The 14,300-nt window shown below is 39.6% G+C and overlaps 1 protein-coding gene across 2 annotated transcripts in view; it reads right to left on the bottom strand.

Annotated features, from left to right (window-relative positions):
* Nucleotides 1-14,300, bottom strand: part of slc39a11 (solute carrier family 39, member 11) — a 143,704-nt gene that overhangs the window by 12,587 nt on the left and 116,817 nt on the right. For both annotated transcript variants that reach the window (XM_088000921.1, XM_088000922.1), the window contains exon 6: nt 7,111-7,278. In XM_088000921.1, coding sequence (XP_087857047.1) covers nt 7,111-7,278 — 168 coding nt within the window. The remainder of the gene's footprint in view (nt 1-7,110; nt 7,279-14,300) is intronic.

Here is a 14,300-nt window from a genome sequence, read left to right as displayed (position 1 = left end):
ATAAGATTGGCAGTTCTGAGATGCACACATAAGCTGCAGATTTGCATAATTACATGATGTTTACACAAGTGTGACCCAAAAGCCTTAGCCATGACCTAATAACTTAATCTCATGTTATCTATGCAGGCAGTATGGATAAAGATTTACTCACCTCGGCAGGCTGAATGCTTTATGCAACTTCAACAGACCCCAGCAGTGCTACCTATTTTTTTTTTTTTTTTCCCATTTCAAATTTCAGTGAAGGAAGCTCATGGAACATTGAACTTCCATGCCTAAATGGACAAGAGATGCATAAAACAGGGTTTCTGCATGTTTCACCAAATCAACCAAATTTAAGGCCTTTTCAGAACATTATGAATAAAATTTAAGACCTGTATCACGACAGAAATGTACAGAAGAAAATCCCATTTCATATATATAAACACAGCCTCATACGCCTCACACTGCATATGGCTCTCTACAGCCTCCTAACCCCCATAGTGCTGAGACTTTTTGAACAGAACACAGGTAGCATTGTACGGGTTGGCAACAGAAGTTAGCCAGCGGTGAAAACAAACGCCATCTAGCCAACTGATAATAAATTAGATGCTAAAAATCCAGGTAGCAAGCAAGGGTACATTAGCAGGTTATTTCTGGTAGCCTCAACCGCCTCAAGTCATAGAAAGCAATTACTTTTTACTATTTTCTTTCCAACATGGTGTTTCTTGTCCAGCTTTTCTGTAACTTAATGTTACAAAAACAAAGCCTTCTTTGATAATTAAGTCTTTGACATTGATGGCTAATGCACAGTATGTAGCAGTTGAAATTCCTGACAGAGCGCGTCTTGCCCAGTGGAAACAAGTCTTTCACAGACAGATATACACCATCACTGGATTCATCAGTCAGTTCAATCGATGTTGTTGAGTTATTTAGACTTTGGCTACCACTGTGTTAATCTTGCCTCTGGCCTTCATTTCAAACTGCACACTGAAAATGACAGATCACCGCAGTGTAGGCTGAATATTAAATGATTCGAGTCAATCAATATCAATGTTGCTGGTAATGTCTGTTTTCTCAGAACCTGTCATCTTGTGTTAAGAAGCCGTCCTGAATCTTAAGGCCAATTCTAGGTTTGGACCTGTAGGGGTCGGTCACTTCCAGGGTTCATTACTTAACCAATGGTTTATCAGTGTTTTAATTTATTTTTCAGGTTGTAGCGCCTGTATAAACAACAGAATTGATAGTGCTGCATCCAAACAGGGTACGTAGGTAGAATATAGCTAAAAACATAGAAAAAAATCCATATGCATTATGATTTATTTAAAAAATCAATGTTATACTTGATGGTTTACCCATGCCACCAAAAGTATGGGCTGAAATGTCATCTTTTACGTCATATGAGAATATTTTCCTGTCCACAACACTGATTTTCAACACCAAGGTAGATGGGAGTAGAAGAAAAACTGACATTTCATTAAAAAAAAAAAAAAGCTTCAGCTGCAGCTAAAACACTTTAAGGCAACACATAATGTTATTTTTTATAAGCACTAAATACTATGATTTTACAGTGCTTAGAATAAAACAACAGAAAAACTAATTATTCCCACTCCTTATATAAAATACAACATTATAATACACTGGGGGAAATCCTGGTTACTGTAACATTTACTTTATTTGGAGTTTACTACATAGATTTAAGCAAAAATATAAGATAAATATTCACTAATTTTTGTAGTCTTCTCATGTTTAATACAATTCAGTATCTGTTACTTTTGAGATTATAATGCTAATACATTGTGTTCTGCTCTTCGTGAGCCTTTTTCCAGAGCATTTTTATCTGACGTCTTAAGTGGTGAAATGTAGATATCAAAACACAACTTTAAAACTGGATGATCAAACATTTAAAATTAACTTTTAAATCCTTGGTGCAGGATAATGGTGAGAGTTATCTGACAAAAAATAAAAAAATCACCAAGTCCTGAAGAAATTGTAAGTACTTGTTGATAGAAACACTCAGTGGACCGGTTGTATTCAGGTTTATAATTGCAGTTTGTTTATACCCACAAATTGAGCGCAGGAGCTGTTAAAGTCATCATAATCGCTTTGGCGGAGCAGCTTAATTCAGATGCGACCAAGGAATAAATGAAAACAATTTAGCACCTTATCAAAGTTTAGCAACATTATTATTAGGGATAAATTTAGACAAGCCTGTCAAGCGATCAAATATTAAACAGAACCCACCGCTGCCTGTCAATTTCAACAACTGCAGTGATTTAATCCACATGAGAAGCCGAGTATGTTTTGAAGTTATCTGAGAAAACCCTTGGCTATTTGACTCAGGTTCTTACAGAAACTTAAGTTATTAACGGATACAGTTAATGAAAGACTGTTAGAAGGTTACCGCTTTCCTTCATATTGATGCTACTCTATCCGTCGTCTTTAAGCTTCAGTGAAATATAATCCATAAACCCTTCACTACAATGAAACTGTGACAGTAATTAGGAAGTCTCTTCAAAGGGCCGACTTTACTTTGCAGGTCGTCTTCAACCTGCAAAGTAAAATCTTTTCAGCAGGCACTCACACAGGCACCCCCTTTGGGTCTCATGCAAACAGGCCTCATTATGGCTGCATAAAAAGTCTCTTTGTACAGCAACATGTCCTGCATAATGAACGGAGTGACCGGCGTTTTCAACCTTTAATGAGTATACCGTTTGGTATCAGGTGCCGTAATGATATGCAGTCGGGCTTCACAAGTAACATGACTCTCTAATATGATTTTTCATCTAAGGTTAATGGCTGTGCATTCCTGAGGTGCAGATAGAATATACCTGGTATTGATGGAACAAATGGAAATCAACTGAATTGATGCAACAAAAACAAAAAAGAAAAAAAAAAGAGAGAAACTAGGCTTCCACAATCATTTTGTGATTTGATTGGAGTAAATGTCTAATTGCCCACAGATTCATGCCTACTTCATGTGCTCTAGAATTTAAATTTGAATCAAGTAATCAGTGCAAATAATGTAATTTTCCCACTAATCAAGGAAAGCAAAAAGGAACAAAATAAAAAATAAAAAAAACGGACCAACTGAAGTGGCCAGTGCCCTTACAGCCCATTGAAACAGGGCATAATTAATCCTATAAGGGGAAACAATTGTTTAACACTTACCTGAATACATTAAATATGTGGCAGAGTAAACAATCAGTGGTGTGAACTGCTAGCTAGAAAGTTAGTTGTACTGGCATATGTAAATGTAAAGAGAAGCAATAATTACAAACTTGGGATTTAGCAGAAGATAATGCTAAAGCGCTAACTTCAATTAAAATTATATCTGCCCTTGAAAGATTACAATCCCTGATCTTTTTTTTTATGCAGGACATTAATACAAAGAAGCATCATAAAGTCTGGGTGCATTACGTTTCCTGCTGACCCAGCAGCAGGAAGGACTTCAAAGTCAGTCAATACTTCCATCATCACCATCAGGCACAGAAACATTTTGACACTTACAGCAAAATCTGTGACTTTATAATTTGTGATCAAAAGAACTTGTGACACTTTATGACAGCTGAGGCTTGAATAGTTAAGAGGAACATGGTCTGCGTTGCTAGGGAAAAAAAAGACTCGCTTACAAAATGAGGGCTTGAAATACATGCACAGCTGTGGTGTTGACTCTGGAGATGTTTAGGTAGCAAGAAGTCTAAATTAAAACCAAAGGACTTCCAACGTGGTTAGATTTGCATATACGTTGATTTACATTCCCGGCGTTTGCTTCTTTTTGAAAAGCTCTTTTCAGGTCGCAGATTACTCTAATATCTGGCAGTGCTTTTGTCTGAGCTGTTGTCAGCCAAGAATTCAAAGCTGACAAAATACCACAAAACACTTCTGATTCTGATTTCAACAACAGCCTGGAAACTAGTTGTCAGAAAGAAAAGAAGAAAAAAAAGTTGGATGAGCAGCTGTGATGTGGGGATGAGAAAACGATTTTCCATCAGCTAAATCGTTTTCTAAATCGGAATATATGCGACCAAACGTGTCCAGCTTTTTTACTGGCAGAAATTTGTTTTGCTCAGTTTCCTGTGTTTAGTTGAGACTATAATGACTGGCACAGTTACAGAGGGTTATGTTTAATTCTTGGAACTGTGGGGGGTCTTTACTGCATTGACACAGCAGGTCTTGATACTCAATACTGATTTGCTTTTTTTTTTTGCTATAAAAACAATTTTCTTTTTTGCATGGTCGTTCGTTCTGCTGAAATGATGATGCCAGTGTGAAGAGAGTTAAGAAATGTGGAAAATTCAGTTCCAGTTATTTGCTTTCAGTTTGTGTTAAAATGACAAACTGGGCTTTAGAAGGCTCACATATCCACACAGCCAAAACTCTACTGATGGGTGTTTATTGGGTCGGTGATCCCAGAGTTAATTGCTTCTTTGGCGTCTTTTACTGCCACACAGAGGCAGGTGCATTGTTTGCATCAAAGTAAAAAGAACAAAGAGAAATGATCGAAATGGAAAGATGGTCTAGCTCGTTAGAACTGACGGAGAGAAGTCGATCTTGTATTTATCGTTAGAAAAGGTCAGTTCTGTTTTTTTTTTTCACTTCGTACTCAAAACAGAATAAGCTAATGTGGTGGGTTTTTTGTTGTTAAATTAGTCTATCTTTTCCACCATCTCTTTCAGCCTCTTTTAACTGCTTACATGCACACGTTGCAGCTTACATAACCATGTATATGTGTGACTGCCGACAGTCATACATCTCTTCCATTTGTATGACATGGCTTGTAACATTTGATCATTTTTTGGCATTAAAGCTTGTTTTTATATATAACCAAATCAAATTATTTCTCAAGGTAATTTACACTGAGGGGTTCTGGTCGGGTCCTGAAACTGGCTAACAGACTTGGAGGAGCACAGAGACAAAAATGAATGAACTACAACATTAACCCTCTTACTGTTGGGTGAATTCATTAAACTATGCAAATAAACAGATTACTGTAAATTTCTCTATAGCCATTTCCAATGCTTGTTTTTGTTGAGGTTTTGTTGAAGTTTAAAGTGTACTTTGAGGCCTTTTGTTGAAAAAGCTCTGAGAGCAGCTGGGAATAGGAGGGAACTCCAGACACACATGGTTCTGTCCACGTTGTCTTTTCTTGTAAATAACATAAATCCTGCTAGATAAGTGACAAAATGAAATATCGTCACCCCAAGTCCCTTTACTCACCAGTTACTTCAAGACAAGTGGAAAATTACTAAGGAACTACTTCCTTTCAAATTTAAAATAAGAGTCTGAAAGCTAAATACAAGGTATTGAGACTAAATCACTGTCATTCATATGTAGGGTTAATAATAACTTCTTGAATATTATAAATTATATAATACTTCACAACAATGATGGGACACCATTTTGCAGGAAAACCTTCTTACAACTAGAAGATGCTCAAATAAAAGGGCGATAAAAGCATTAATACTTTAGTATTTGTTCCATAGAAACCTAAAGACAAACCACACACTTCTGGTATAATTGTGATTAAATATTTGACTCCTCTTCTGGGCAGAACTGGTAAACAGACTGGTTAAGCTGGACCAGGCTTTCAGAGTTAAGGTCTGGGCTTTAGGAAGACATTTCCACTAAACCTTGTAAAGCGTCAGTGCAGACAGCGTCAAGAAATTAAAGAACTTGTAGCTACAGCTTAGAACTTCCTGAAAACAGTAAACTTACAGACTTGTAACTCTTGTTGTCTCTCGTTTCTCGAGTGCACCCTGAGCCCTCCCATCATCCTCCTTGTCAGTCCCACTCAGAAAACCCTCAGGTGCTCTCTGTCAAGCTCCTGTTCCATTTAGTTACGTTTAACCCTGTATGTTCCCAGTAGCGCTTCCAGTCCAGCTTGCTTGTGCCTCATACAGAAACGAGAGCAGACTTCCATCAGCCAAAGCAATTGGAACTGCTTTCCTACCAATATCAGAGAAAAAAATACTGCCAAAGTTTTTCTTTTCTTATAAATCTCAAAGCATATTTCAGTTCAGAGTCTTTTGTATTTCTGTTTAGTACTAAAATGTACAGCAGATGATGGATAATAACCCATGCCTTTGTTGCACTGCGATAGCTCTGTATGGAATACTAGAACTGCCACTTCTGAGACTACACCAATCAGCAAACCGCAATCTATTAACGTTAAAAGGCCGACTGTGGATTTTACCCTTGAACTGAAAAAAGAAAATGAGCAGGTTTGACAATGGCTGCAGATCTGTTCCCAAAGCCCTTTATTCCTCTATAAAAAATAGTGCTTATTTTTATGTTTATGCGCTACAATCCAGGTTTTCCTTAAGATAAAGATAATGTTGAATTATGCATGGAAGATAACAGACAACTTTTGTTGTGAAGACCAACTTGCATGACCAACTACTGAGGAAGACGTCAACTGACTGAGCTGACCAAGAGGAAGCACGACATATGGTGTGCTTGAAAATGGAGGCTTGACTGCAGAGTCATTAGCCAACCACTAGCCAAGCGCAGAATTAGATTTTTTGCTTTTAAATGTCACTATAGTAGCAGTAAAGGTTAGTTATAATCACCTGTTTTAATAGTTCAAACATCAAATACACTGTAATATGCATCAACAAGCACAGTGGAAATCGTCTTAGCCGTAGCACAGAAGCCAATATCTACAGACATCTTTATCTCCAAAACTGGCGACATAGCCAATCAGCACCCAGGAAAAATAAATGGCACTTCTAGATTGGCTACTTCCCACACACCAGCCAATAGTGTATCCAGTAGCACTGAATTTTGGTATTTCAGCTTCCCAAGCTGCGGTCCTTTTGAAAAAGTTTAGATATTCGTTAGAAAATATCTATGAACATTGAACCGCAAATAGGTGGGGGTCGACTGTAGCACTCATTACATATTTGCACATTACTTAAGACTTAAGATTTAGAAAATACAGAAGAAAAAAATTTACAATGACACAATTAATTCCCAAACATTGTCATTAGAAACTGATGCGATTTGGGAAAACCTTGTTTCCAAATCCAGTTGGTTCGCCACAAAATGTTATGGAACACAGTACTGCAATTTATTCTGGTATTTCAGCTGTTCCTACTTTCCAAACCTTTATTTCTTGTCGCTCCCTCTTACCTGGGATATTATGGATGGTGATGGCAAGGATAAGCAGGAGAATTCGCCGCCAGCTGTTGTCTGTTTGGCCAACTTCTTCTGGTGTTTTACTTCCTGCTTCTTGTCCATCAAAGTGGCCTGAATTGGGCCCTCTTCTTCTTTGGTAGACCTCCCCATTTTCAGATTTGTCTGTGAAAAAAAAAGCACAGAAAGACAAAGTAAAACAAACATTAAGCAACATTCTCAAACAAATTACCTGAAGAATGCACCTAAAACCTAACTTTCTCAATGCTCCGTCCCCCAAAAACAAGCAACACTAATGGTATCTGTAACTCTGTTATGGAGTAGATAAGACTGTAGCTAAACCGGGCAGCTTCCAGGTGTGAAAATGTGCAAGTGTGACAAGACTTTTCCAAAATCAAAAGCTCTCCTCTGAGTGAAGCGGCCCCAAATAAAGGTTAGAAAAACCCTGAAGGGCTTCAGCATGCCTCAAATTAACGCCTTCAGTTTACTCCCAACAGGAGTGCTTGTCGGCTGGTGGAACAATGCCTGAAAGCTGCACACTGCCAGCTGCCACCGACAATGTCTATTAGGCTCCAGAGTGGAAAATCAAATGAGCAGGCCCACTTCATGCAGTGAATGGGCAGCTGTGTGGAGAGTCAGCTCCTCTTCCAGGGCCCTTCTTTCTCCTTTCTTCACATAGAAAAAGATTATGATTGACTATCGGGAAGACGACGAGGATATTTACATATCCGACCCCGGCTTCAAAAGATCGCCATGAGGCCTTCACGGAGCTATTGAGAATTGCTTCCTAATACGGTTGGATCACATGTAAATATTAGCACTTTCTGAGTAAAAGCCGCCTTTCGGCTCTAATTGGATTGCCTGGCAGATCCAGAAAGCTGCTGTATGACAGCGAAAGTCCCAAAGGAGTTACAATTACATGAAGAAATCTGCATTTCAAATCAGCGAACATCAAAATGGGTTTTACATACATTTGGCAAATACGCATTGGCTTCTGCAATTACTGGGAGGTCTGGTAGGTTTGAAATAAATTAACCTCTCATAACTTTTGCACAGTTGCACAAACTTTGGATTGAGTACATTTAATGGCAAATGGATGGTTCTGCAACAACAAGGTACTGTGATCCATTCCTGGTTGGAGCTTTTCGGTATGGACCTTGCATAATTTCTATGCATGGGTGGGGAAATGTTTAGTTAACTAGAGGTTCTAAACTACTTTAAAGTTAAGTGGAAGTTTATAAAGGTTCTTATTGTTTGTCATTTGTTGCTTTGTAGTGGATTAGTGACAATCTTTCTCGATCTCATTCAGATTGAGACCTTGCCTATTCTGTCTAGATTGCCTAGGCTCTTGTGTCATCTCTCCTTCCGGCATCTCTTCAGCTCAGGTGTTCTATAGGGGGCATGTTGACTTCATTTTGGATCACTATCATTCTTTTCTTGTGTAGTTCAAAAGATCTTGATTTAAAAAGCAACTTTCAGACCAAAAATGGTGTAACAGTACAAGTATTCATCTCAAAAATATCCAGTACGGCCCTGTTGTGTTGATATGCTGTTTCGTTTGAACAAGTTATATTCTCAAATATGGGAAAAGTACTCCTTAAAATTTTCTAAAAATGAACACTGACCATTTTCAAGTGGCTGTTATGGTTGTATAATCTATTAAGGCATTGCAGGGTTTCCTCCAGAAAACTAGGGTTGCCGGCCTTTCAGAAATCAAAAAAAGGGACACCCACCAAAATTGCACTCCAATCATAGTAGCAAATCTTTAACATGTTTATACTTGAGTAGATTTACTTAAGCTTTAATGAAGTAGGTGTAAAATGTATTTGGTAAAAATCTACTCAAGTGCTGAGTAATTGATCCCAACACCTGATTTAATATTCAAAATGTTTCCACAGGCAGCTCAAAATATAAAAGTTTACTGAACTTAAAATACTATGGTATTATAAACATTACCAAAATATTTATACAAATGAGTTATTTTTGGAGGCTGGTTCTAGACCAAATGTACCATGACGGTCAGTTTGTAGTCAGTGTTTTTTTTTTTTTTTGTGGGGACACTTAAAGAATGAAACAAACAAACAAAAACAAAAAGACAGAGCAACATATTTCATCATTTACTATTCTGAGCCAAAGAGCCACTTGTGTCTCTAGACTCGGGTTGGAAATCCTGATCTAGCACATGCACATGGAAAATCTGATCCTATCTCCATACAGCAGCTAAAAGTGCAGAATTAAAATTTTTTATTACTGGCAATTGTTAAAGCAAAATTGTGAAGGTTAAAAATATCCACCACTGAATATATAAAAAAAAGACATTCATTGAGTATAATTTCTTCAAGTTCCTCTGTTGTCCCCTGTCTAGAACTGCCCCTGGGCTGCAGGTCTGTCTGGTGCATTCTTGTATTCTGTCTGGTCGTTTATCTCCTGCCACGACAATTTAGCTGACCTTAATATTTCCTGTGTTTTATTTTGGTCACACTTAGTGTTGATACGTGTGTGATAGGCGTGTCAATTAGACATTTATAGAAATGCATCCAAATCATGTCCCGTATTGGTTCAATACAGGACGCAAAATTTATCAGCCAAATACGTGATGATTCTGTATTTTGCGGGACGGGTGGCAACCCTACTCTGTATATTTCTGAGGTTTTTTTCTTTTGGCTTCATATTGTTCGATAACAAAAATTAAAACTTCTCAATGTTTGGCATTGTCTAGCAAAATGTTTTTACTTCAGGCTACAGTAGAATGTTCAGTTCCAATGACATCAGCAGTGACGTCATCACTCTATAACATCACAAGGGAATCTCTCTCTTGAATGTAGCTCACAGACAGCGTTTTTCTCAGACCTGTTCCACAGTTCTATTGCGGCAGATCACTCTTCAGAGCACGTTCGAAGTTTATCGGAAAGAGCGAGATATCGATTTTAGATATTACACGCCTTTCAAAGAAGCGAGAATTTACCAGTTTAAACATGAAGCAACAACAGATTGGATGTGAACATGAAGCTTTTCCAGCAGAGCTTTCATGGATCGAAATGATGGAGCTCAACATCCAAGTTGACTACGATGCTATCGTTTTCCCTTTAGGAGACGATAGCGATTTTGTTGAATCTGTTGATTCATCTTCCATTGAGTCGGAAGATCAGTCAGCAGAGATCCAGGGGGAATCAAGTCCTTCCAGCGACTTGGAGATTCCAAGATCATTGGAAGTCAAGCAGGAAACATCTCCATCTGCTGACTTCAAGATCACCCCCTTAGTGGAAGAGACAAACCAACACGTTAGAGAGCTGACAAAGCAGGTTGACGATCTTAAAACAGAACTGCAGAGTAAGACCTTTGAACTCCAAGAGGAAAGAGACAGAAGGATTTCATACCAGGCTGAAGTCACATCACAGCAGGAGGAGATTCAAAAGCTGCAAAAACTGTTGGAAAAAGAACGTCAACTGCAAGCTAAACGTGAACAGGTTACTTGCTCTTCTAAAGTTACTGCCGACAAGACCGTTCTTCGACAGCTGGAGCAGTTCAAGTGGGAGGCTGAAAAATATGCCTCCCGCAATAAAGGTCTCATAGAAGTAATGATGGAAGAATATAGAGTGAGACTTAAATACGAGGAGCAGCTCAAAAGTCTCTCTGAGCAAGCTTCCAAATTCAAAGAGCAGGAGGAAACTGTGAAATCTCTGCAGGGTCAGGTTGCGGACCTGAAGGAGAAGTTGAAGCTTGCTCTGGATAACAACCATCAGAGAGTCTCCACCCGACCAGAGGTTCCCCTGCAAACTGAAGGCTCCATACCAACAAAGGAGACCAAGCAAAGGCAGACTTTGAATCAACGAGGGGTCTCCATGCATAGCCTGGCTCAGCCTTTGCGTCGACCCACATCCAGGTTTCAAGCAGAAGGCTCCCTGCCAACAGAGGAGACCAAGGAAAGACAGACCTTCAAACAACCAGAGAGGTCTGAGGAAAGATGGACCTCCAATCAACCAGGGAGGTCCGAGGAAAGATGGACCTCCAATCAACCAGGGAGGTCCGAGGAAAGATGGACCTCCAATCAACCAGGGAGGTCCGAGGAAAGATGGACCTCCAATCAACCAGGGAGGTCCGAGGAAAGATGGACCTCCAATCAACCAGGGAGGTCCGAAGAAAGACGGACCTCCAATCAACCAGGGAGGTCCGAGGAAAGATGGACCTCCAATCAACCAAGGAGGTCCGAGGAAAGACAGACATCCATGCGACCAAACTCCACTGGTTGCATGGAGGGCCTTCATGCTGGCGTTGGCATGAAGACCAATCTATGCCCGGCTCGGCCTTTACACCGACCCACACCCAGGTGGCACTAACCTGGGTCATTATCCAAACCCAGGTTTTGCCAACACTGGGCATTATGAAAAGTCAACGCTTTACACAAATTTAGAAAATTAAAACAGACACAGGCAAATAAAATTCCTCACTCCAAAATCAATGGAGAAAACACAGCATCAATTTCAGCTGTCCAGAAACAACCAATCAGAACCAAAAGTGTTAAATGTGTCTCAGCACATTCAATATATTAGAAGCCAATCAGAACCAAAAGTTTGTCCTTTGGTTTGATTGGTTTCTAATGTATTGAATGTGTCTACTGGTATGCTGCAGCTATGCAATTGGCAGAAAAACAACCTAACATTATATCATCATTATTTATAGAATGATTTAAAAAACAAAATTCTATACAGGTTTGTCAAAAGTATTTTGACCCATATTGGAACTTTGCATTCATTTCCCTTCATTTTAGTAGCTGCGATTTTGCCTAACCCAGACATTTTCCCTAACCCTATCATTAACTAAATCTTAATTCGCATCTTACCTCTAAACGTTACCACTGACCCAAAGCAATGAATCCATCATATTAGGACCAGGCTTTGGTACTAATATGATGGAACTAATATGACACTGTACATATAATGGTGAGTTCACACCAAATGCGTTTTGACTGTCAGGCGCATCTGGTTAGCATTCAAAGTCTATGTGGAGGCGCGTCGAGGGAAGTTGCGGCGCCTTTAGAGCGTCTAGTGCAATGTTGGACGCTCCACATAGACTTTGAATGTAAACCAGACTCGCCTGACGCTCAAAACGTATTTGGTGTGAATGCACCATTAGAATGTTCAGTTCCTATGGTAACAATGACATCAGCAGTGATGACATCACTCGTTGATACATCAAAGGAATCTCTCTCAACTGTATCACAGTTTTTTTCAGACCTGTTCCTGTTTCAGACTTATAAGTTATGAAACTTCTCCAGGAGCTGTTAAAATTATTTGAAGGCACAGAATCAGCCCAGTACAGGTTCACATTCTCAGGTGAGAGAGACTCACCTGGTATAAAGTTAATTTTTCAGTACTGGAATTACATTTATTAGTAACGTAAAAGCATGTCATGAATATGTGTGCATATATTCCATTTTTAGTCCAGAGCATGCTAGTTTTTTCTGTTGCTTTTTCCACCACTAGATGATATGCATATAGCATATAACTAGCATATAACAAACATTATTCAGAGATTCAGAGAGCTGTGCAAATTATCTAATTGTCTGTTGATTTGCAGCAGATATAGAGCCCCAAAATAAAATTTTGCTTAGTCCATATGGAGGCTTGGGCTGGCAGCCCTGATACCAACATCTCCAAAAATCATATTAAAGATTGTAGCATGTATTACACGCACCAGGACTGGTGTTGGTGTAACAGATGCTGATTATCCTGTAAAAAGTATATAACAGGTAGGAGTGATGAGGCAGAAACAGGTCTGCAGTGTTCCTCTCCTGATCCATTCTGTCCGATATCAATCACATCATACAGCAGCTCACAGCACCATGATGGACACGTTTTTAAATAACTGCCTGTTCAGCCTGGAATGTGCATCTCTCCGCTCACGTCTGTATTTCTGCCAGAGTTCTTACTTCTAAGGACGGTGGAGTATAGAGTTGAGGACATTTTAAAAGACACGGGTTGATAGCAACTCACCGTGGCTGCGTAGTGTCTGTCTCTAGGCAACCGTGACAACAGCATCGGACCGTAGCGTTCCAGAGGGTTTGGGCGGGAGATAAAGGGGGGTCCTTTATCTCCCGCCACGACAATTTAGCTGACCTTAATATTTCCTGTGGTTTATTTTGGTCATTATTGTTACACTTAGTGTTGATATGTGTGTGATAGGTGTGTTTATTGGACATTTATAGAAATACGGAACAAATCGCGTCCTGTATCGGTTCAATACGGGTTGCAACATTTATAAGCCGAATAAGGGACGATTCTGTATTTTACGTGTCGGGTGGCAACCCTACAGAAAACCTGCTGAGCCCAGTGGTAGGGGTGGTAGGGAAGTCCACCAGCGACCTACCTTGTTTTTGTTTTAAAAAAATGTTAAATGTAAAAAATTGTTGGAGGTGAACAAGCAGGCATCATAATTTGGGAATGATGTCTGAAGCCAACGGACAGGTTTAAGGACGAATCAACTGGTGCGCAGCCCTTCGTGCCCAGTACAATTCGTCAATTATAAACCTAGCTTAATTTGTCATTACAGTCACCATTACTGGTGCATATAAAACTTTAAAATAAGTAAACAATATTTAGCTTGGGGGGAGAGGTAAGTAAAGCCTGGTGGCCCGTGTTTAATGATCTTTACAGAAACTTGTTGACCCTCATGACACCAATGCTTGCTACAGTTCCAGATGTTTAAAATGTTTTAGTTTTTCTGACTGTTTGCAGGGTGAGTTTAGGAGAATATCTTTCATTTCCTGACTTATGAAGATCATTTGCCTTACTCGAAGGTTGTATTTTCTTCTTTTTCTCATTTTGAAAAGTGGATGAGGGAAATGGTACTGAGCGTCATAGCTATATTTCAGGAAATATAGCTATTTCAGGAAATAACTAAAGGATGAATTACAATTAAAGCTCCGCGGAGCCTCAAGCGGCCCTCGCAGCCAAGCGCCGCTCAAGCCTATAGCCACCGCGGATGTTCCAGCACCGCCTCCCGCCGGCCACCGCCGACGCTCGCGCGCCGTCCTCCATGCGATCCGCTTCGATGTCTTCGGCAGCGTTCACTGGCCATGCACCCAAAATCTGGAGCAGATTGGGCCATGTGGCAAGGAGATACAGCTGTTTGATTAACCTAGGGGGCGCAGTGGAGTCAAATTGCAATTAAACTGTATTGGGCTCCTC

This window comes from Poecilia mexicana, unplaced genomic scaffold (assembly GCF_051168715.1).
Source record: "Poecilia mexicana isolate PSO_F unplaced genomic scaffold, ASM5116871v1 scaffold_19, whole genome shotgun sequence".
Classification (NCBI taxonomy): Eukaryota; Metazoa; Chordata; class Actinopteri; order Cyprinodontiformes; family Poeciliidae; genus Poecilia; species Poecilia mexicana.
This window is presented reverse-complemented; position numbering and strand designations above follow the sequence as displayed.